Below are 21,479 nucleotides of genomic sequence, written 5' to 3'. Positions count from 1 at the left end.
ATTCACTCGCTAAAGCTCTCCCTCATCCCGCTCCACTGACAAACATATTGGAAACAAATCCATGTTTAAAACATATTGCAGTATTAAGAGGCATGACAACATTTAGCCCATACATACACATATGTACATACATACATACATATTTGCATGTATACACATAAATAAAAGGAAAGGACAAAAAGGTATCCCGAATATTTGGGTATATAAAACAAAAGTCCATCTTTTCAACAGTTAATGAATAATCATGATTTCAATATTCAACTAAATTATCTAGATTATGTTTCTTTCGCCCCATAATCGAGCAGCTCTACCACACATGGCAATGAATCAATGTTTCTTCTGTAATGAGACTATATAGCCTGACATGGTCATACTCAGGGCGGGGCTAAGTTCGGCTGGCATCCAGGCTAGAGACTATACAGAGCGCGGCTGTATGCTCGTGTCCACAGACCTGCAGCATTGCTTTCTTCAGCCGGTCGTTGGTCAGCTCCGTGTTGCACTGCTCCTCCTCCAGCTCCTCCTCCAGCTGAGCGATGCGAGCCTCCAGACGTCTCTTCTCCTCCGCAACCAGAGCGCTGAGGGACAGATCGAACAAAAAAGGTCCATTTTATTTAAAAACTATTATTTAGCTCATTACGTTTTGCAAGTAAACTCTTATTTTCTCTCGTGTTCTGAATTAAAAAATAAAGTTTAAATAGGAAAAGTATTGAGGCAAATTTCACAGTTGTAGGTGTTTTTTTTTACTGTTGATTTATTTAACTTTTTCCTCTGTTTTTTAAGTTAAATAATTGCAAAATCTTCCCAGAAGTCAACGAGTAATCGTGTTAACTTATTGTGATTTCAATATTGACTGAAATAAATCGTGATCATATTTTTTTCCATAATCGGGCAGCCCTAACAACAGGCGTACACTCAATGTGCTTCAAAATACAAAAAGATGAAGTCTGCATTTAAAAGAAGATACTGTTGTAGCACACCACTGTTGATAGTGCGAAGGAAATTAAATAAAAAGGACACAAGACACAAAAGCGGTCAACAACAGGTGATGCCACACAAGAGACACCTTTTCCATTTTACTTGAGTTTGACAGATGTCTTACTTCTTGCTGGCCTGACTGTTAATCTCATCCTGCAGTTCGTCTCTCTCCTGCTGGGCCTGTCTCTTCACGCGCTCTGCTGCCGCCAACTCCTGCACAGGGACCAATGAGAAAAGAGAAATCCGTTTCAGTAAGCGACAGAGGCCCGGGGAATAGAACAGAGAGGCGGAGAGGCGTGCAGGCAGACCTCTTGCATCTGGAGCATGTCGGCCTCCATTCCCTTCAGCTTCTTCTCCGTCTCCTTGCTCTGAGCCAGGATCTCCTCTCGGGACATGCGTGTATCCTCCAGCTCCCGCATAAGATCCTTCATCTGGGCCTGCGGAGACAAGAAGAATCAGTCAAACTGAGTCAGAGGCAGCGGGGGAAGAAGTATTCAGATACTTCACTTAAGTAAAAGTACTAATACCACTGTAAACATACTCCGTTACAAGTAAAAGTCCTGCATTGAAAAGTAGTCAATGCAGAACAATCCTCCATTGTAGAAAGAATAAAGGATCCAACCAGGTGTGTGTTTAATGGTCTCATCTCAGCTGGACTTAAAGCAGTTATATCGTCGGCTAGTTTACTTTAGAATCAAACATCAGATTTTATAATATGTTCTGTGTGCAGGAATCTGAATGTGTAAAGTAACTAATAACTAAAGTAACTAGTAACTAAAGCTGGAACAGATGAATGTAGTGGAGTAACTAGAGTAACTAGTAACTAAAGCTGGAACAGATGAATGTAGTGGAGTAACTAGAGTAACTAGTAACTAAAGCTGGAACAGATGAATGTAGTGGAGTAACTAAAGTAACTAGTAACTAAAGCTGGAACAGATGAATGTAGTGGAGTAACTAGAGTAACTAGTAACTAAAGCTGGAACAGATGAATGTAGTGGAGTAACTAGAGTAACTAGTAACTAAAGCTGGAACAGATGAATGTAGTGGAGTAACTAAAGTAACTAGTAACTAAAGCTGGAACAGATGAATGTAGTGGAGTAACTAGAGTAACTAGTAACTAAAGCTGGAACAGATGAATGTAGAGGAGTAACTAAAGTAACTAGTAACTAAAGCTGGAACAGATGAATGTAGCGGAGTAACTAAAGTAACTAGTAACTAAAGCTGTAACAGATGAATGTAGCGGAGTAACTAAAGTAACTAGTAACTAAAGCTGTACCAGATGAATGTAGCAGAGTAACTAAAGTAACTAGTAACTAAAGCTGGAACAGATGAATATAGTGGACTAAAAAGTACAATATTTCTCTCTGAAATGTAGCGGAGTAGAAGTAGGAAGTGGCATGAAAAGAAAAGACTCAAATAAAGTGCAAGTACCTCAACATATGTACTTACATACAGTACTTGAGTATATGTACTTAGTTACATTCCACCACTGGTCAGAGGACACAGGGAGAAAACTACACGGCTGGTATATTTAAACGGTTCATAGCTTCTTGTTTTTTGTTGCATTGAAGACATTTCAACGACTGACTCACCTGGAGCTTCTTCAGCTGTTTGAGGGCCTCGTCGCGGTTCTTGTTGGCCATGTCGATGCCGGCCTCCAGCTCCTTCAGGTCCAGCTCCAGCTTCTTGCGCCCAGCGACCGCTGCAGAGCGCTGCTTCCTCTCATCCTCCAGCTCCATCTCCATCTCGCGCACCTGAGTGATGCACGCAGGAGTTCAGCCACGCCCCATAACCCACAAACAAGAAACTGCACCGACAGGCTTACACACCCTGAGCAGTGTTTCAGCCTGACGGCGACAATAACTTCAATTAAATTGAAATTGTAGAACATTTGAACCTTCATTTCATGCTCCTTTTCAAATGATTGTCAAGGTGAAAAAAACAGGCTCTGACTTCTGTCTACATCATGTGTCTTTAAAGATAAATTGTGTCAACAACTTTTGAAACAAAAACAATACTGGTCTAGAAAGAACTGCACGAGTACAAAGAGTTTGTCTGTAGTGCTGCCTCCACTTGGTCAATTAGTCAACTAATCGGTTGCTTTGGTCTTAGCCAGTTATACCTTAGTCGTAGGGCTGGGCGATATGGAGAAAATCAGATATCACGATATTCTTAACCAAATACCTCGATATCGATATTGCGGCGATATTCTAGGGTTGAGAATTTTGGCTTTTACAAAATATCTTCACACTTAGATTTTAGATAAATAATCATCAGTAATGAGGATATAATGTCTAAGTGGGGAAAAGGCAAATAATAGAACAGTCTGGTAAGTTCAGAAAAGTACATCACTTTACTGTAATGCAGCCTTTAAAACCAGGATTGGACACCACTTATGTCATATCACAATATGAGGATAACCAAAATCTAAGACGATATCTAGTCTCATATCACGATATCGATATAATATCGATATATTGCCCAGCCCTACTTTGTCGTCTAAGAATTTCACTCTATTCGTCTGTAACCAAACTGTTCTCTATATACAGATTGTCTATCAGTCTAGAACCAACTTCCCACAGGCAGCAGAAAAACAAGATTTGCCTCATTCTCCATCCTGTACGGACCTGTTTGACCAGTGACCTCTTCTTCTCCTCGCCCATCTCGTCGCGGCCCGCCAGGTCTCTCTCGTACTGGGCCTTCATGGCCTGCATGTTGACCTCCAGACGCAGCTTGGCGTCCTCGGTGGCCTGCAGCTCGTCCTCCAGCTCCTCCAGCTGAGTCTTCATCTCCTCCAGCTGCTGCTCCATCGCACGCTTGGACTTCTCCAGCTCGTGGACCTGCGGGACCAGGAGGACAGATTTGGGATGAGAACAACGGTGTGAACCAGGGTTCGGGGGCGCTTGGCTTTCTTCCCCACTCGATTCTTCCACGATACACGGGTGCCAATTCGATTTTCGATTGCGATTGGTTTAGCTGAACAGAGATATGATGTAGTCGCCGCTGGCGGTACCGTATAAACAGAAAATAGGTGAATCATTGGTAAAATAAAAAAACATATCTAAAATTCGTAGCAAAAAATGTTTACAATACATTCGATTTCAAAAATGTGTTTTTATAATATAATCCAAAATATGATCCAAGGTACCCCCAGGTTTCCACAAGTTAAATTTAAGACTTTTTAAGGCCTTTTTAATACCATATAGAATTAAATTTAATACCAACTTTATGGCCATACTGGCAAAAGTATGCAGGATATAATGGAATATCAGAAATGATTTTAGGGTATAAAAATAAGTACTTGAACTTTATACAACTTTGTATTGTAGTTCTGAATACATGCTTTGTGACGAAACAATCAAGGAGTAATTTAATCGTATGAAAGGGCAATACAAATGTTAGACCTTTGTGAACAAAATTGAAGACTTTCTAAAGAAATTTAAGGCCTTATTTTCCGAATATTATATTTAAGACATTTGTAAGACTTTTAAGACCCCGCGGGTACCCTGTGATCAGATGACACGGACACAAACACACCTCTGAAAAACACGTTTTGTTAGACTTACACTCTTGCCAACGTCGTCCTTAGAGGATACCAGGTCCTCCATTTCAGCCCGCAGCAGTTTGTTGTTGCGGTCCAATTCCTCCTTGGTGTCCATCAGAGAGTCCAGCTCACGGGTTAACGCCAGCGCCCGGGTGTCCTTCTCACGGGCCTCGGCTTCAGCCCGGTCACGCTCCTCTGCATAGCGGGCAGAAATGGTTTTCTCCTCTGCCAGCATCTAGACAAAGCCAGGAGGACAGGGTCAACTCTTAATTCTAAAGATTTCAAGTCTATAAAGTAAGGCTGTGCAACTCCCAACAATCACAAAAGCAATCATTTTGCACATTACATTTTGAAGGTACACCTTTCTTATCTTGTGTACTGAATGAAAGAAAATATAATAAGTATGAAAAAACATCTTTCCAAAAGTCAGTTAGTAATTGTGTTAAATTATTCTGATTTCAATATTGACCAAAATAATCAAGATAATTAATTTTTCTATAGGTCGAGCAGCCCTACTATGAAGATTAACACACACACAGGTCTGAGTTTGCTTTTGAATGTGGACACAGTTGTGATGTGACCACACACACACACACACACACACACACACACACACACACACACACACACACACACACACACACACACACACACACACACACCTGGTCAAACTTCTTCTGCTTCTTCTCCAGGTTGGAGACTATCTGTCGGAGGTGGTCCTGGTCTACCAGCAGGTCGTCCAACTCTTGCTGGACACGAGTCTTGGTTTTGTCCAACTTCTCAAAGGCAGAACACTTCTCCTCCAGACGCAGGCTCATCGCCTCCAGGTCCCGCTGAAGCCTCTTCTTCCCCTCCTCAGCAGCCTCCAGACAGCCAGAGTCCTGCTCCACCTTCTTCTTCATTTCAAGAAGCTATAAAAGAAGAGACGTGGTGTCAAAAAAAAGAAAAAGAAAAGGGGGGTTCAGGGAGCTTGTGGTGAAAAGGAATCTTTACATCTGGAAAGCCAAATACAGACTGCAATTCCAAGTAGCTATTCCTTTACCTTTTTCCAGGCTAAATCTCAGTCCTGACTTTATCCTCTGAGCTTTAGCGGCTCCCAGGTAGTATATTTATGGTCTATTGAGCATTAAAGGTCCTATGACATGCTGCTTTTTGTATGCTTTTCATGCCATGGGACCTTTAACATCAGAAGTTACAAGTTCCCCAAAGTAACACACAAAAAAGCTGAATTAAAATGCTCACATTTGACCATTTTACTACCCCCCACAGAAAAGTTATTCTGCAGCTGGAACGAGTTTCTAAGCTACTGGTCTAAATGTCTCTATGTTATTAGCGGACAGTGTGAGGGACATGTTCATGTGTGTTTTTCCATACCTGAGCCTGAACAGTTTGCAGCTGCTTCTCCACATTTCTCTTTGCCTCTTCCTCTTCCTCCAGCTGTTCCCTCAGGTTGTTCTGTTCGTCCTCCAGCTGGCGCAGACGTGTGCTGTTGGCCAGTTTCTGCCGTGTCTCCTCCTGGAGCAGCTCCTGTTGGAAAACATGGCCATGGAAAGCTGAATTATATGAAGGAGACCATTTGATAACTTAATATTATCAAAAGATTTTTGAAATCTCAGCAATTGTCCTAATCAATCATCTGACGCATTTTAACAAATGTTTGATTAAATTACAAATTAATATTTTACAGCCAATTAAACAAACAATACAAAATGTTTGTCTCTTGATAAGAGCATTAAACAACTGGCACAGATTATATTCAGAGCACAATTTGAATCATGCAATAAATGTGAATTAATCCCTCTCTGTCATTACAACCCAAATGGCCATAAAACAGATTAGACCAGACAACACTGCCAAACTGACTTACAGGCAGTTTCGGGACTTCATCTAGCTTTTACTATTATTTAGGCTACAGCCCTTTTTCATAAAAATAAATTGTTATGCTTTTTCTCGAGTGCCCTTACAGGATAGAGGAGGTTATAGATTTCAAAGTTTTCATCCCTTAAATTCTATATAAGTCCGCGTGCAAGGTTGAAACAGCAGGCTGGTAATTGCAGTGCGTTTTGGTTCACTTCCTCTATTTGGGTGGAATCGTGTTCTCACCTAAAGTGAACTGAACTCTAGAGCACTTGGAAGCGAACCGAGACCCCTGTTTTCAAGCGGACCAGAGTTCGGTAGTTTGGTTCAAATGAGATTTTGCGCTGCCCGAAGCGCTCCAGGGTTCAGTTAAAAAGGACCAAACTGCTCAGGTGTGACCTTAGACCACGGTAGTTTTATCCCTTTAACATACGGAGGGGATAAACAGCATGTCGTCTGCGTACCTGAACATCCCGCAGCGAAGACTCCACAGCAGAGCAGTCTTTTGTGGCCTTGATGGACTTGCCCTCCACCTCACTCAGCAGAGCGTTGACATTATCCAGTTCAGCCTGCGGACAAAAGACGATAAATGAACCACTGATATGAACGGAAACAACACATCATCTACATACAGTTCAATTTGTATGCAGACAGTATTCATTGTATGAATAGTCCGTTCATAAAGACTCAGATTTCGCATATGGAAAAGTTAACGCATAAAAGTAATCCTCTGACCACAGACGTGTGTAGGGGTACACAAACCTGCATTTTTGCAATTTTCTCGGCCTGTTCCAGCCTCTGGCGCTCACTCTCTGAATGTTTGACCACCAGTTCCTGGACCTGGCCTTCAGCCTTTTTCCTGCGATGCTCCGACTCTCCCTTGCCCTGCATCAGGGTTTGCATCTCGATGGCTAGCTCGTTCCTCTCCGACTCCAGGGCCTGCTTGGCCTTCTCCATGGACACTTTGTTCTGCAGGGTAGGACGAGCATTAATGGTTTCTGCAGTCAAAAAACCAACGTAGGAGAAATCGAAGCAGTTGGGATTAAAAAGAAGCTCTGAAGATCATTTACCCTCTTAGCCTGCTCCAGCTGCTCGTTGAGCTCGTCGAAGGCCTGGCTGTGTTTCTGTCTCATGTCAACCAGCTGTTGTTCGTGGACTTTGGCCTCGTCTTCCAGAGTCTTTTTAAGATGAGTCACCTCTGTCTCCCTCTTGGCCCTGAGAAAGGAGAGCGCAGGTTAATCTCCTTGCAGGGTTCAACAACACTAGTTTATGCGGTGTGTCCCATGCCGTCGCCACGCGGCGACCTTCGTCTGCCCTTTTTTGGGCCGATCCAACATGTTGAATGTCGGCTGGCCGCAGATGCCGGAACAGCCAATCCACCTGATTGGCTTTTCAGCTTGAAAATGGTAGGGAGGAAAGCAAAAAAAAAAAACTACTGTGAGAGGCACAGGAAAGGCTCTTCTCATTTTTCATCTCATCTGATCAATCCAACAAGCACAAAATGGTCATAACTGGCCAAAAATGACATTTGATTTGACTGATTGGAGTGGAATAACCATTTTTACCCAATGTCGATAAGTAGGCAAACCTACAATGAGATATACATACTTGTGTTGGTATATTTATTTCAACAATAACATGTCTTTCTAAGGATCTTAATTTGCATATGGGCCATTTAGAATTAGTTTTCACTTGTCAGACAGGACAATACAAAAAAAAGATCATTGAACCCTGCCTTGTGTCACGATGTATAACCTACTCAAACCTCTGCCCATTACGTTACATGGCGTTACTGGAACCGTTGTAGCAGCTCGTAGACGAGTATCTGTACCTGAGTTCCTGCTGAGCAGCGGTGGAGTCCAGCGTGTCCTCCAGCTCTGTCTTCAGGGCCTCCAGCTCTTCTCCCAGGTCCCTGCGGTGTTTCTCCGCCTTGGTGCGGGCCTGCCTCTCCAACTCCAAATCCTCCTGCAGTTCAGAGAGCTGAGCCTCCATCTCGCGGATCTTTTTCTGGGCCAGGTTCTTCTGCGCCGCCTCCTCCTCAATCCTTCAGGGAGAAAAAGGTCAACAGAAATCAGTACATGGAGCAGTGGGATTGGGAATGCTTGGTTTGATTACAATAACCTGCAATGCTTCTGGCTGATGAACTGCTTTTAGGGTAACCATTAAAAACAAAGAGCATTAAGAGTCCTTTACTAGTGCTGCCCCCATTAGCCCATTAGTCGACTAATCGGTGTTGTTTTGGTCTCAGTCGACTAGCATTTCCTTAGACGATTAGATGTTTTTATCCTTTTTTAAATCAGGGTACCCTTAGGATTCTTCAAGTTAAATTTAAGACTTATTTTTAATACCACCTAGGAAGTAATTTAATGCCAACTTCATGGCCATATCATGGAAAATAAGTGTGGATTTTAAGCTAGAAAAAAATAAATATGAATCAAGTAACGTTACCTGAATTTCATTAAACATTTGTGAAGTGTGTTTGTACTCTAATAACATCAAATCAATAAAATGTGTTGCATTTAGAGCTTTAGTCCCATGAAACTAAAAATATAAAAAATAAAGTACATTAACGATGCAAAGATACCCGAACAAAATATACATTTATGACGTTACAGCATTTATTTAATCAAAAGACAAGAAAAAAATGTAAGACCTTTGTAAACGAAATGTAATACTTTTAAAAGGTCTTATTTTTAGATTATTAGATTTAAGACTATTAAGACTCTAATACTTTTAAGACCCTGCAGGTAGCCTGTTCATGCTAAATTACTTCTATTAAAAGAAACTTATGAGCACATCTCTGATAAACACAAGATTTAAAGTGGTGCTTTTGCATGATTCTTTGTGGAGATTGAAGCTTGATTAAATCAACTCATCGATTAGTCGACAAAATCATGAGTGTTAGTCCACTAAGACTTTCTTTAGGGGAGGACAGCCCCATCCTTTACAGACCTGGCCAGAGCTGCCTGAAGCTCTTCCTCCTTCTTGGCCAGTTGGGCGCGGAGCTCAGCGATCTGGGCCTGCAGCTCAGCGATCTGGTCGTGGATCTCATTGAAGTCGCCATCCAGCTTGCGTCGGTTCTTTTCCAGCTCCTGGCGCTGCTTCTCCTCCCTGCGCAGGCGGTCTGACAGAAAAAAGGGAAACAAATACGAGTTTATAGGGAGGAAAAGACAAAGATGCCAAAGGTTGGAGACCGTGGTAACACCTTGTGCTGTTTAGGACCAGTTTATTTTCGCGCGCGCGCGTGTGTGTGTGTGTGTGTTGTCTTGTTTGTTTTTGTTGATTGACCTGTTGTGTATTCCTATTTCTATTCATGCTTTGTTTTAATGTGTTTATGCTCTTTTTAATGTGAAGCATTTTGTGTTAACACAAAATGAAGGGTGCTTTACAAATGAAATTGACATTTGACCAGATGGCTATCGTGTAAGTGACTGTGTCCCCGTCGTGTGCTCTTCCTACCCTCCAGGTCTGTGATCATGGCCTCATGTTTGTTCTTGAGTTTCTGCAGGCTCTTGGATTTCTCCTCCTCCTCTGCCAGGTTGGTGGTGAACTCAGAGATCCTCTCCTCCATCAACTTCTTCTCCTGTACTCACAAAAAAGGGGAAACGATAAGTATCCACAGAGATGACGCACTTTCAATTGTTACGTTTGTCTTTTTCAGAGCAAAATTAATTTGAGAGCAGTAGGAGCTAGTTCCAGCTTGGGTTTGTCAATGCACTTACACCAAAATGAATAACGACTAGTTATTGCCACTTTCATCTATTTATTACTGCTAGTTACCGCTTTGCATGGTTGAACGGTGTAAGAAGATGGCTCGGGTCTGTGTTGCTTGGCTGTGTTTTGATGCTTGCATGGCTTCTTATACTGTTGATGTGTAACTGTACTAATGTCTTGCTGCTTCCTGTAGCTCTGCATCCTTACTGAGAAAGCTTATTTGTTGCTTTAGCTGTCTGTATGGTGTCTTGTATGTGTACTAATGTCTTGCGGTTTCCTGTTGCTCTGGTCTAAAATCATCTACCGTTGAAAATTAGCCAGCTGGCTAACACTGGCACTTTTACAGAAATGTTGATTAATGTGTGTTGTCCTTTATAAAATAAATAATAAAAATAGTCACATCTCCAATGAATCAATCCTAACCTTCAGTAGTTTGTTGTTCTGGTCATCGAGGACCATGACATGCTCTTCTATCTTCTTCATCTTAGCCTCACAGGTGACTTTCTCCAGCTGAAGCTTCTGTCTGGCCGCTTCCTCCTCATCCAGCTGCTGCTCCAGGTCCTGTGAGCAGATACACGACAGCAGGGTCGGCAAGGCAAATCAAACGGCATGTGTTCTATTGCTTGTTTACACTGCGTACTAGGGCTGGCAATGAATATTCTAAATTCTAATATATACTCGAATTGTAAAAAAGAAACAGACATTTGATTATGAAAATGTATATTTGAATAGTGTGAGAGAGAAAAGTGGCAAGAGAGAGAGAGAGAGAGAGAGAGAGAGAGAGATATAGTGTATAAGTTCAACGATATACAGGACATTATTTTATTAATTTATTTTGCCAATGTGTCAGTACGTTTATCTTTTAAAATACATGTTTGTGTGTTGAAATAAATAAAACTGGTAGCTCTGCCTCCCTTTGTAATGTTTTACATCTTATGGACATAATGCACAAAAAATAGAAATTTGAATATTTTTAGAATAAATATTCTGAGGTCATTTTTGGCCGGTTTTGAAAGCCCTATTGCATGTTTATATTATAGGGCGCACAGAGGGAGTGAACTTACGCTAATGTTTTGCTGCATCTTCTTTTTCTCAGACAAGAGCTGAGAGGCGCGCTCCTCCTCCTCCTCCACGCGGGCCTCCAGGTCGTGCAGGATCTCCTCCAGCTCCTGCTTCCTGGCAGCCAGGCGGGCTCTCATCTCCTCCGCCTCGGCACACAGTTCTGTTTCCGCCTGAAGCTGCTCCTGCAGGGCCATCTTCTCAGCATTCAGCTGCAAGCATGCAAATACAGGACTCAAATATCAAAATCAAGAGTAAACGTTCAATGTTAAAAACAAAGAGTCCATCATCCATCAATGAATATTACATGGAAGAACAGGATGTTACTATACTATATATAATAACATGATACTATATATAATAATGTAAAACTTATAAAAAGAGGCTTAGGACCTGTCTAATGAACCAAACTGTACTGATCTGAACTATTCATTTCTGATTTTGTTTGGCCCTCCTGTCTCTCATACTCACACATACAAGTCCACACATCCTCATTTGATCTATATTCTTGTAATTTTATGCGTTTGTTGTTTTATGTAGGCAACCTTATGCTTTTTTTTTTTTTTTTTAAAGTTAGTGCTTACTTGTGTTCAATTTGTAGATTTAAAAGGGATACTTCACAGATTAGCATAGACACGCAATACAGCCATCTCTCGTCTCAGGGGGACATGAGGGAGGGAAGCACCATGATTCAAAAATACTACCGGGTTTCTACTGATACAAAGCTTAATGCTAATCGCTGAAGTATCCCTTTAAGGACTCTTGTAAATGCTCATTATATGTATTTTTCTTCTTCTCTTCCTTTGGAGAGATTCCTTCTATAAGCCCCTCTGGGTTTTCTTAATCTCACCTGCACAATATTTTTTTCCTTTTCTTTTTTTTCTTGTTGTGACTTGATTTTATTGCGCAAATGAACAAATTAAAATTAGATTTCAGACCAATTTTCTGACATGGAAAAGGAAATGAACTTAACAGAGATGGTGGTTTCTCAAAGCTTACCTGACTTTGTTTTTGTTCCAACTCCTGGAGCTGCTGCTCGGCGTACAGATGCTTCTCCTTCACCTTCAACAGCTCATCGTCCTTGGCCTGCATCTCCTCCTCCTGCCGGCTGACTTGCAGCAAAGGCTTCACCTGAGGACAAAACAGTAGAAAGAAGGGGAGTTAGAAAAGAAAAAAAAGCAAGGAAAAGACTAGGGTTGTGAAAAATACAGTTGAGAAAATGTTGGCTGAGTGTGAGGGTCACCTTGGTGAAGAGCCTCCACCACTGCCAGTTCCTGAGTTTAAGATAAGCAGCACAGTTCCTCTGGATCACCTTCATTGCAGTCAGTTGCTGCTGTCTCCTGGTAAAAGCCCTACAAAGCAATGTTAAGACACAGACTCAGACAATCGCACTTCATTTTAATGCAACAAACAAACTAAACTGGGCAAACTAAAGGCTGTGATGGCAGAGATGCAGAAAAAGTCTTGTTCAAGTTGGAGTGCGATGAGTTTGCTTAAATGTCGTCTCTCAAATGATGCTCTAAATATTAAGGCGGGGCATGGCCAATGATTTGCCCAATCGATTTTTATTCTGAGTCACAAGATCCCAATTCATTCGGTATCAATTTCAGTTTACATTACCAATTTTGCTTGGATATAAGAGAGATTGCTCATAGAGCTTCTGCTGTAAATTTTATCAAGAAGCAACCCTCATTTATATTAAGAAGCGACCCCCCCAAAAGGATCCTTTTAAAAAAAGGACTCACCTGACAGATATATCCATGGTGAAAAGGCTTTTATTAAAAGGTAATTTCTGGATTTTATTGATCAATATCAGATCACTCAAACAAAGATTGACTTTAATTGAAGAATACATTACTTTTACTGTACTAAAGCTGTACTAAATATTGTTTTCAGCAGCTACTAAACAAGACGAGAGGGCTATTTCACAAAACCTAGACAGCGGATTAAGCCGGGATTTCCCAGTTATCCTGGATGACTTAAGCCTTTATTTGGTTTCACGAAAGCAGAAGCCCCTAAGTTACCATGGAGATTTATTCTGTGCAGCAAGCCTGCTCCTGACCAGGCTAACAGGCAGGATTTATTAATCCTGAAGCCTTTTCTGTTTACTCAGCAGTGCTTTCACCCTATTGTTATTAGCCTGCCTTAAAATAACGCATGTACATATTGCTGTTCATTTAAATACTTTTATTTTAGCATTGTGATCATTATTTTAAAAATGATTCATGCGACAGTCGTTGGTGCCATTATATTGCTGTATGAAGACTGCTGTTCATATTGTTGTTAGAAGTTTGATGAATATATTACAGCAGTTGTTGAGATAATTAGAAAAGGCTGATGAAGTTTTAAATGAAGTCAGTAATGAAGGGCAGAATATAAAGGGCTACACTACATGTGTGTTTCTATAATGGTTCTAACAATGGCTGACTGGTCAGAGACAAATACATATTTTTAGATGATTTATTTCTTTTTCTATTCTTTAACAATAAAGGATCATGTATGTTACTCTTCCATGTGCTTTTTATTTGCCATTCTTAGCACACAGTGTGTGTTCTCTCCAGTAAACTGGGACTATAATTTGGGAGGATTGTACAATTATAAAACCTATCCTAATTATACAATCCTCCCAAATTATAGTCGTAGTTCACTGAACCAGTAACTATCTAGTGATGTATGCTACTGTACATTCATGTAACAACAGGGAGAGGACACCTCAATGGTTTTAGACCTTATATTTTGCTGGGGGGAAATAACTGATGAATACATGGTTACGGTCATTCTTTACAGTGTGCACTGAGTTTATCACTTAATTATCTTGATAGTTTCTAGTTTTCATTCAGTCGACTTTGAGAAAATTAAGTGGCAAAGACAATAGCGAACGGACTGAGTGATAGTTTACCAACCACTCCTCTTACCGGAAACCATTCTGCTGTTAATGTGTGCAAATGATTAGTAGCTTTACTCCTTGAATGTTATAATTATGATGGTTACAGTTCAGAGTCGTGGTCACATAATGTCTATTTTTAGGCTACTTACACATTCAGTCAGTCCGCGATTGTTTGCGGCGCTTTCTCTCGCTGTTTCACTACAGCGGCCGCGTTTCTTACAAATAATGGGTTTCACGTTATCATACTTCCATAAAAAGCTGCTGCTCACTCTGTATAAAGTATGAACGATGCGTATTCTCCATTTTAGCATCAGTAAATCTGTGATTGACCTCGCGGTCTGTTTAGGAAAGCCGTTAACGAGCCTCAATCTGAATTACTTCAGCCTGGCTCAACCTAGTCGCTCCTCCTCAACCTGGCTTGGCCTTCGTAAAAAACGCACCAAGCCAGGCTGCACAGGTTAGACTAGGTCAACCCTCGCTTTATCGGTTACCCTGGATTTATAAATTCTGCTTTTGTGAAACAGCTCCCAGGCTATAAAGTGTCAAAGTGTGCCCATAGTCTTTTCTTACTTGCGGGCCACGTAGCCTCTGCACCAGGCCTGGAAACTGATGATGATGTCCGTGATCTTCATGTCCCTCTCCTCCTCCAGGTGAGCGAGGACTCCTGCCCTGAAGAAAACTTTACTCTGGCCGATCCTGTACAGGTTGGGATCCAGCTCCAGGCTTTTGATCTGACAGGACAGGAGATGAACCGATCAATCGCACTGCAGAGGGACTTTGTTGTTGTGGAGGCTTAGCTAGAGTTTTGCAGAGCACTTACCATGAGCACACAGGCCTGCTTTCCATCCATGAAGCCCTTGGGGATGGAATTGGGAGTGAGGATTTCATACCTTGGGGAGAGGGGCAGAGGATAGGATTTGATTTAATTTTTTTCTTACATATAGCTGCCAGAGAACAAGACAAACTGGTTACAGTGTTATTATTCTGTTACCTCTGCCTGAACTCCTGGAAGACAATGCGGTTGGGGAAGCCCTGTCTGCAGATACGGATCCCCTCCAGCACACCGTTGCACCTCAGCTGGTCCAGAACCAGGTGGGGATCCAGTTTACCAGCCTGAGAAAGATGAACATTTGCGGATAAGCAATGTGGCAAAACCGAGAGAACGGCTTTATTCTACACAGTGGCTTATAGACCAAATCACTGCGACGTCGCGCTAACACAAAGAGCACTTCCAAGTGGTTTATTTCTGTTGTCATTTTTAGTAGTAACTGTAACGTTCAAAGAAATATTGTTAAACACTGAGGTCCGACCTAGCCGACGTTTCTGCTGTGCTTACTTTATGAACTGTGTTGCTTTTTCAGAGTCTTTGATAAACCAAATCTAGCGTTATGAACAGCAACAGCTCACCGCTGGTCGGACTGACTGCTAGTTTGGGTGGTTTCATTTCTTAGTCTGTGGCCCAACAGGTACATTAGCTCTCCAAGATAACTTTAGTCAAAGTGTTGACAAATGAAAGCATCAAACATGCATTTTAGATAAATGAGATGAGAGTAAGTCCAGTAGTTCCTCGTCCCCAATTTGCTCAGTGCCGTTAAATTTTATCTACAGGACGCAGGAAGTTTTCTACCCGGAAGTGATTGTACACAAACATTATGATTGGGTCTATAGCAATAAAAAAATAAAAATAGCTCTACGAACTATGGAACAAAACTAGGAACTTCAACAGGTTTAGTAGGTTTATGGTCCTCTGAGAAAGTTACTGCAGTGGAAACACCCTCAGGCCGGTTACACACTGGCTGTGTGGCGTGAGCGTGTCAGCTGCGTGGCGTGTCCGTTTACATTTGGGCTCCCATGGTAACAGGTTAGAGCGTGCACGCTGCCTGCGTGACACGCACGTCTCAGGCACAGCTCGAGCCGCGCCGAAAACACGTTCCTGCTAGAAATAGAACCGACACCTATTTTTCACGCGACACGCCAGCGTGTTGGAGGAGTTTCCAGACAAAATGGAATAGGAAAAGATGTTTATATGTCATTTAGACACGAATACATATTAATAAATGACATGTTGATGTTTGAAAGTCTCGAGGTTTTGATATAAATGCAGATATAAATGTAATAAAAATAAAAAATTTAAATTGATTTTCTAATATTGGACCTGTCAATATAGAACGAAATATTCTGGAGCCTATTTTGCCGTCAATACTGCCGACGTTGTCTTTGCTGTAATCAGATCAGTATATATGTTTATGGGAAACATCCATGTGTCCAGACAAGGCTAGCAGCAGCAGCGCCGCGTCAGACACGTTTCTGGTGTGTAAAGACGTAGAAAACGCCACGCAGCTGCCACGCAACAGAAACGCCACGCTCACACCACGCAGGCAGTGTGTAGCCGGCCTAACAGATGACAGTATTTCTCTGGTACCTTTTTCTCGTGGTTAGGAATGATGCAACGGACAAAGTTGGGGTTTGTGTTCCTCAACGTGGCCATGAGCTTGGACAGCTGCTCTTTGTACAGCTGGCCCACTGTGCGGAACATGCCCTTGCGGGTCTTAAAGGCACCGGGCATATCGGACATGCCAGACACCTTATCCAGACCCACGATGCGGTCCACTGAAAGAAGAAACAACCGAGAGAGAGGATAGAGAGAGAAAAGAGACACTATGTAAGAAGCTAGTGGATTTTTGTTTTATTTAATAAAATTTGAATATTTAACCAGGCAAACTCAAACCATATGCATGTCACAAGGGAGAATGAATATGACCATTGTCTCTCCACTTCCTCTTGGTAAACAATACATAAACCAGGAAAAAGGCGGTTCATAACACCAGGACCAGTGAAACACCACACAAAACACAGAGTGAATGCTGAGGGGAAACGGGAATCGGGAGTAGGATGACCGAGAGGAGTCACAAAAAGCAAGTGAAGTGTGGAGAGATTACACACCATGACGAAAAACAAAACTCAGTGCAGTGCATGGTAGGGGGCTGTTCGACTGTTGTAACACTGCTAGTGTGTAGCTCTGTGAGTGAAAACTGTGTGATGGCTCACCTAAATTAAATATGTATGTATGTGTCAGGAACGTGGCAAACTCTGGCGGTTGCAGTGGGCATGTAATCTTTGTGGTGATATAAAAAAATAAAAAATAAAATAAAAACACACCAAACCCATGCAGTATATACCCATCGCTGCAGTAACCATGACCAACACCAGGAGTCCCCAAACAACACTATTACACAGAGGGAGAAAAGGAGAGTTCAACGATAGAGCAACAAGTCGTAAGATGACCAGAAGATTTCGTTACTGCACACACACGGCTGGTTAAAGACACTGGAACAACTCACAAAATCTTTTTATCCATTGAAAGTTTAAACTCAAAACACAAGTTTGAACATTTAGGAGAAATGGATGGAGAAATAAGCATGTTTAAACAGACAGCAGGATTAAGGGGGGGGGGGAGTCTAAATGAATAAAAAGGAAACCTTGTCACCTGAGTTTGAGTGTAGAAAAGGAAAACGCTGATAAAAATAGGCTCTCTGAGATTTCTGTACCTCTGAGACCCAGTAAAAGAAAGAAATGACAGACGAAATGGTGCCAAACAGAGGAAGAAATGGATGGACACAACAAGTGGGATTTGAGAAGGTAAAAACAAAGGTCCACACACCAGACAATAAAAGAGAAAGAAAGCACTATGAAATGCAAAACAGGAACCCAAACGTTACATATATTCCCACAACAAGCACCGCTCCCAGAGAAGCAGTGATTCCTGGGTAACAGGTTAACATCGGCCTCAACTCACCGTCGCGCCAGAGCTCAGAGACAAACTTGTCAGTGGACTGGTTGAGCAGCGAAGCCACGTTGTCATTCAAGGGGTCCATGTTCTTCATCAGCCACTCGTCCGCCTTGTAGTCCACCTGAGGACCAACATTCGGCAGGAATTGTCAAGTTGTTTCCTGAGAATGACTAACGGGCCGGCTACATTGCACGGATAACGTATGCAGACTCCAACACTACACTTCCACTATAATCAATGAAACTGGCTAAACCAGGCATGAGAGCAGTGCATAGTGATGCATATGCACCGCAGATATATGCTCTACAAGCGTAAAAATAGGACAGTCTTCTATTTATACTTTACGTGAGCCGTGTGTGGCCCTTTTACACAGAAATGGATATATAGATAGAAATAGTGTAGTTTGTTTTAAAAAGTTTCTATTTCAGTTTATTGTTCCCCGTCAGCTGCATCCTCTGATAACAGCTGACAATAGTGTGTAGTTTCACAGCGCTGTGCCAAGTGCAATAACTGAAGCAACAATCTACAACGATGTAGCCAAAGCGACCTCTGAGCCATTATCATAAAGTTTGAAAACTGGACAAATGCATGGAAGAAAAGGCACATTAGGATGGAGAAATGTGTTAACGAGAATGCATCATAATGAACTACTCACCTTGCCAGCATAATGGATGACAGAGAAGTCTGCTTCATCCTTCAGTTTCTTGGGCTTAAAGAACTTGGGGTGAGTGCCCTGCTCCTGGAGCACCTTCTCCACAAAGCTCTTGTCTGTGGCTTTGGGAAACCAGCACTCCTCATCCAGCAGAGCGAGGATACCAGGGGGGTTGGCCTGCACACAAAAGGGAGAGGGCACAATTTAAGGCGTGAAATAGAAAGGCCCTGAAGTACTCAACACATTGGAAGAACAAAAGAAATACTGATATCTGATCAGTATTTCTTTTCCACCCTCCGACGGACTACCGCTCAATTTTCATTTTCCTTCAGTACGTCGTCTGGTGTCGTCTGATTTTCCAGATCGCTCAGCTAGTGGTGAAGGAGTTGGCTAAGGCTAACGCTAATGATGCTAAGCCTAACGCTAGCGATGCTAAGCCAACGTCACGACCAAACATTGGCGATTGGTTATGGCAGAGAGCGGCTCTGGGCAGATCCAATAGTTTAAAACTTCAGAGGACCCGCCTTTAAGGAAGATAACACTTGTCAATGGAGAGTGGCCAGACTCTCTGCACCAATGACATGGACCAGAGTCTGGTGGGACCAGGCTAAGACATAAACAGGACTAAAGGGGGAATTTTGGCATTTTTACAACCTTCCAACCCATTTTCATGGATTTGTGTCTGACTAATGTGAACAAGAGTCTTTGAAAATGGATGTAACCGATGCTGTAATTCAACAGGGCAATGGCAACCTTCAATTTCCGTCCACTAATAGTTTTGTATTTGCCACTGACAGGTTCTGATTGTTATTATAAGTCTCTAACAACATTATGGAAAAATGTCATCCTGCTAGGCTTTTTTTTGTGTAACTTACCGATGCTAGGTCAACACCTAAATTAGTCATTTACGCACAAATCCATGGGAAAATAGGGACATGGTTAAAATTAAATGTAATTCCTTTTTACGGTCGGGTCACATGAAGGAGTTAAAGCTTGGCGATAGGTGAGTAAGATTTTTAAACTCACAGGTTTCTCAATAAGGTCGATGCAGGGCTGCAGGTCCAGGCCGAAGTCGATGAAGCTCCACTCGATGCCCTCCCTCTGGTACTCCTCCTGCTCCAGGATGAACATGGTGTGGTTGAAGAGCTGCTGCAGCTTCTCATTGGTGTAGTTGATACACAGCTGCTCGAATGAGTTCAGCTGGGGAGACACAGGAGAAAAAAAAAGCTTAACACTGCACAAATAGCACAAATAGAAATGTGGAGGATATTTTTAATACACCGAAGGAGGGCAGAGATTGGAGAGCTTCTTGGAACTAGTGTTAGTGAACAAAAGACGGTGCTCTTTGGTGGTGAGCATGAACAAATCCAATAGACATCAAGGAAGAACCCAAGGCTCTTGTCTTTAAGAAACATTTTAAAATGCCTTTAATTCATCTGGCCCATTCTAAATAGAAAAAAAATAACTAACGAGTTTCGGCACCTTTCTTAGAGAGTGCCATGGGTTCTTCCTTGATGTCTCTTATATTTTAATATACATTTGTACATACGGATCAATTTCGCTATATACTACACTGTTAAGTCACGTACAGATTGCCTCAATTGTTTACCTCAAAGATCTCAAATCCAGCGATATCTAAGATGCCGATGAAGGAGGCTCCCTGCCTCTTGGTCTTGTCCAGGGCTTTGTTGATCCTCATGACGAGCCAGCGGAACATCCTCTCATAGGTGGCCTTGGCAAGGGCCTCCACAGCAAACTCTGCTTGCTCCTGGGTCTGGGCCTTCTGGACGTAGTCTCTGCCCACCTTGATCCTGGGTGACAGGATGGCCCTGGTGAAGTCTGTGACATTCATGCCCATAAGGTGGCTCACCTTCTGGGCAGCTGTTGCAGAGGAAACGGGAGCAAGAAAGTGAGAAGGAGAGGAGAAAACAATAACATTTAAGATATATCTGCAGGATCATCAACAACTTATCAAAGTAGGTGGTAGTTTTGCCAGACTAAAGGCTGATTTATAGTAGTGCGTAGGCTCTACGCAGAGCACACGGCGTTACGCAAGTGGCCTACACTGTGTGAGGATTTATACTTGTGTCTGCGTAGTTCTAGTGGATCTGTGCAAGTGGACATTAAAAGGGAATTAAATTTAATTTTAACCATGTCCCTATTTTCCAATGGATATGTGTCTAAATGACAAATTTAGGTGTTGACCTATGCAAGTGGAGCGTGTGGTAGCGCAACTAGGGTTAGCTTCGAAGCGAGTACCGACTCGGTCGGTGGAGATGGAGAAACAAAGTGTCTCATTTGTGCTTTCTGACCACAGTGGGAAAGCTGTAGCAGGAAAAGTCCACCTTCTCCTTGATTTCATGTTGTAACCTAGAAGGAGCTGGGCAATATATCGATATCTTGATATGAGGCTGGATATCGTCTTAGATTTTGTGTGTTGTCTTTTCCTGGTTTTAAAGGCTGCATTACAGTAAAGTTAAGTCATTTTCTGACCTTACCAGACTTTTGTAACTGTTCTATTATTTGCCTTTACCCATTCATTATATCCACATTACTGATAATAATTTATTCCAAATCTCATTTTGTAAATATTTTGTGAAAGCACCAATAGTCAACACTACAATATCGTTGCAGTATTGATAGAGGTATTTGGTCAAAAATATCATATATATGTGATGCTACCAAGCCATGGCCGAGCGGACCATTCAGTTGCAACGTGTAGTTACATTTCTGGGGAGGTGCACGTCAGGTCCGTATCTATGCGTACCCACGGCGTAGAACCATAAACCAAGCTTTAGCCAAATATTTCAGGTTAAGGTCCGACTTACCAGTGTTGTCAGGCATGGAGGCCTGGTCTGTGTGGCGCTCCTTCTTAAAGGTCATGTTCCCGAGCTGCAGTACAGAGGCCACCACCTTCAACAGGCCTGCACAAAAAGAACAAATGGGAGCATAAAGGTGGGTCTAGGTTGCATTGATACTAGACGGTAAATACAAAGGCGAA

General features: G+C 42.1%; 1 protein-coding gene across 2 annotated transcripts in view; it reads right to left on the bottom strand.

Moving 5' to 3' along the window:
• The window catches only part of LOC120574089 (myosin-9-like), a 54,243-nt gene that overhangs the window by 4,444 nt on the left and 28,320 nt on the right, over window positions 1-21,479 (bottom strand). For both annotated transcript variants that reach the window (XM_039824161.1, XM_039824162.1), the window contains 27 exons: window positions 21,307-21,402; window positions 20,088-20,359; window positions 19,505-19,678; window positions 18,482-18,655; window positions 17,833-17,947; window positions 16,459-16,646; window positions 15,028-15,149; window positions 14,857-14,926; window positions 14,607-14,767; window positions 12,393-12,501; window positions 12,149-12,280; window positions 11,155-11,361; window positions 10,514-10,651; window positions 9,836-9,959; window positions 9,329-9,500; window positions 8,208-8,420; window positions 7,447-7,591; window positions 7,139-7,345; window positions 6,841-6,945; window positions 5,894-6,046; window positions 5,182-5,430; window positions 4,542-4,754; window positions 3,603-3,815; window positions 2,568-2,729; window positions 1,284-1,412; window positions 1,100-1,188; window positions 452-575 (listed from right to left, as the gene is read on the bottom strand). In XM_039824161.1, coding sequence (XP_039680095.1) covers window positions 452-575; window positions 1,100-1,188; window positions 1,284-1,412; window positions 2,568-2,729; window positions 3,603-3,815; window positions 4,542-4,754; window positions 5,182-5,430; window positions 5,894-6,046; window positions 6,841-6,945; window positions 7,139-7,345; window positions 7,447-7,591; window positions 8,208-8,420; window positions 9,329-9,500; window positions 9,836-9,959; window positions 10,514-10,651; window positions 11,155-11,361; window positions 12,149-12,280; window positions 12,393-12,501; window positions 14,607-14,767; window positions 14,857-14,926; window positions 15,028-15,149; window positions 16,459-16,646; window positions 17,833-17,947; window positions 18,482-18,655; window positions 19,505-19,678; window positions 20,088-20,359; window positions 21,307-21,402 — 4,256 coding nt within the window. The remainder of the gene's footprint in view (window positions 1-451; window positions 576-1,099; window positions 1,189-1,283; window positions 1,413-2,567; window positions 2,730-3,602; window positions 3,816-4,541; window positions 4,755-5,181; window positions 5,431-5,893; window positions 6,047-6,840; window positions 6,946-7,138; window positions 7,346-7,446; window positions 7,592-8,207; window positions 8,421-9,328; window positions 9,501-9,835; window positions 9,960-10,513; window positions 10,652-11,154; window positions 11,362-12,148; window positions 12,281-12,392; window positions 12,502-14,606; window positions 14,768-14,856; window positions 14,927-15,027; window positions 15,150-16,458; window positions 16,647-17,832; window positions 17,948-18,481; window positions 18,656-19,504; window positions 19,679-20,087; window positions 20,360-21,306; window positions 21,403-21,479) is intronic.

The sequence above is a fragment of the Perca fluviatilis genome, chromosome 15, assembly GCF_010015445.1.
Source record: "Perca fluviatilis chromosome 15, GENO_Pfluv_1.0, whole genome shotgun sequence".
Lineage (NCBI taxonomy): Eukaryota > Metazoa > Chordata > Actinopteri > Perciformes > Percidae > Perca > Perca fluviatilis.
The sequence above is the reverse complement of the archived record's forward strand: the minus strand, read 5'-3'. Positions and strand labels throughout refer to the sequence as shown.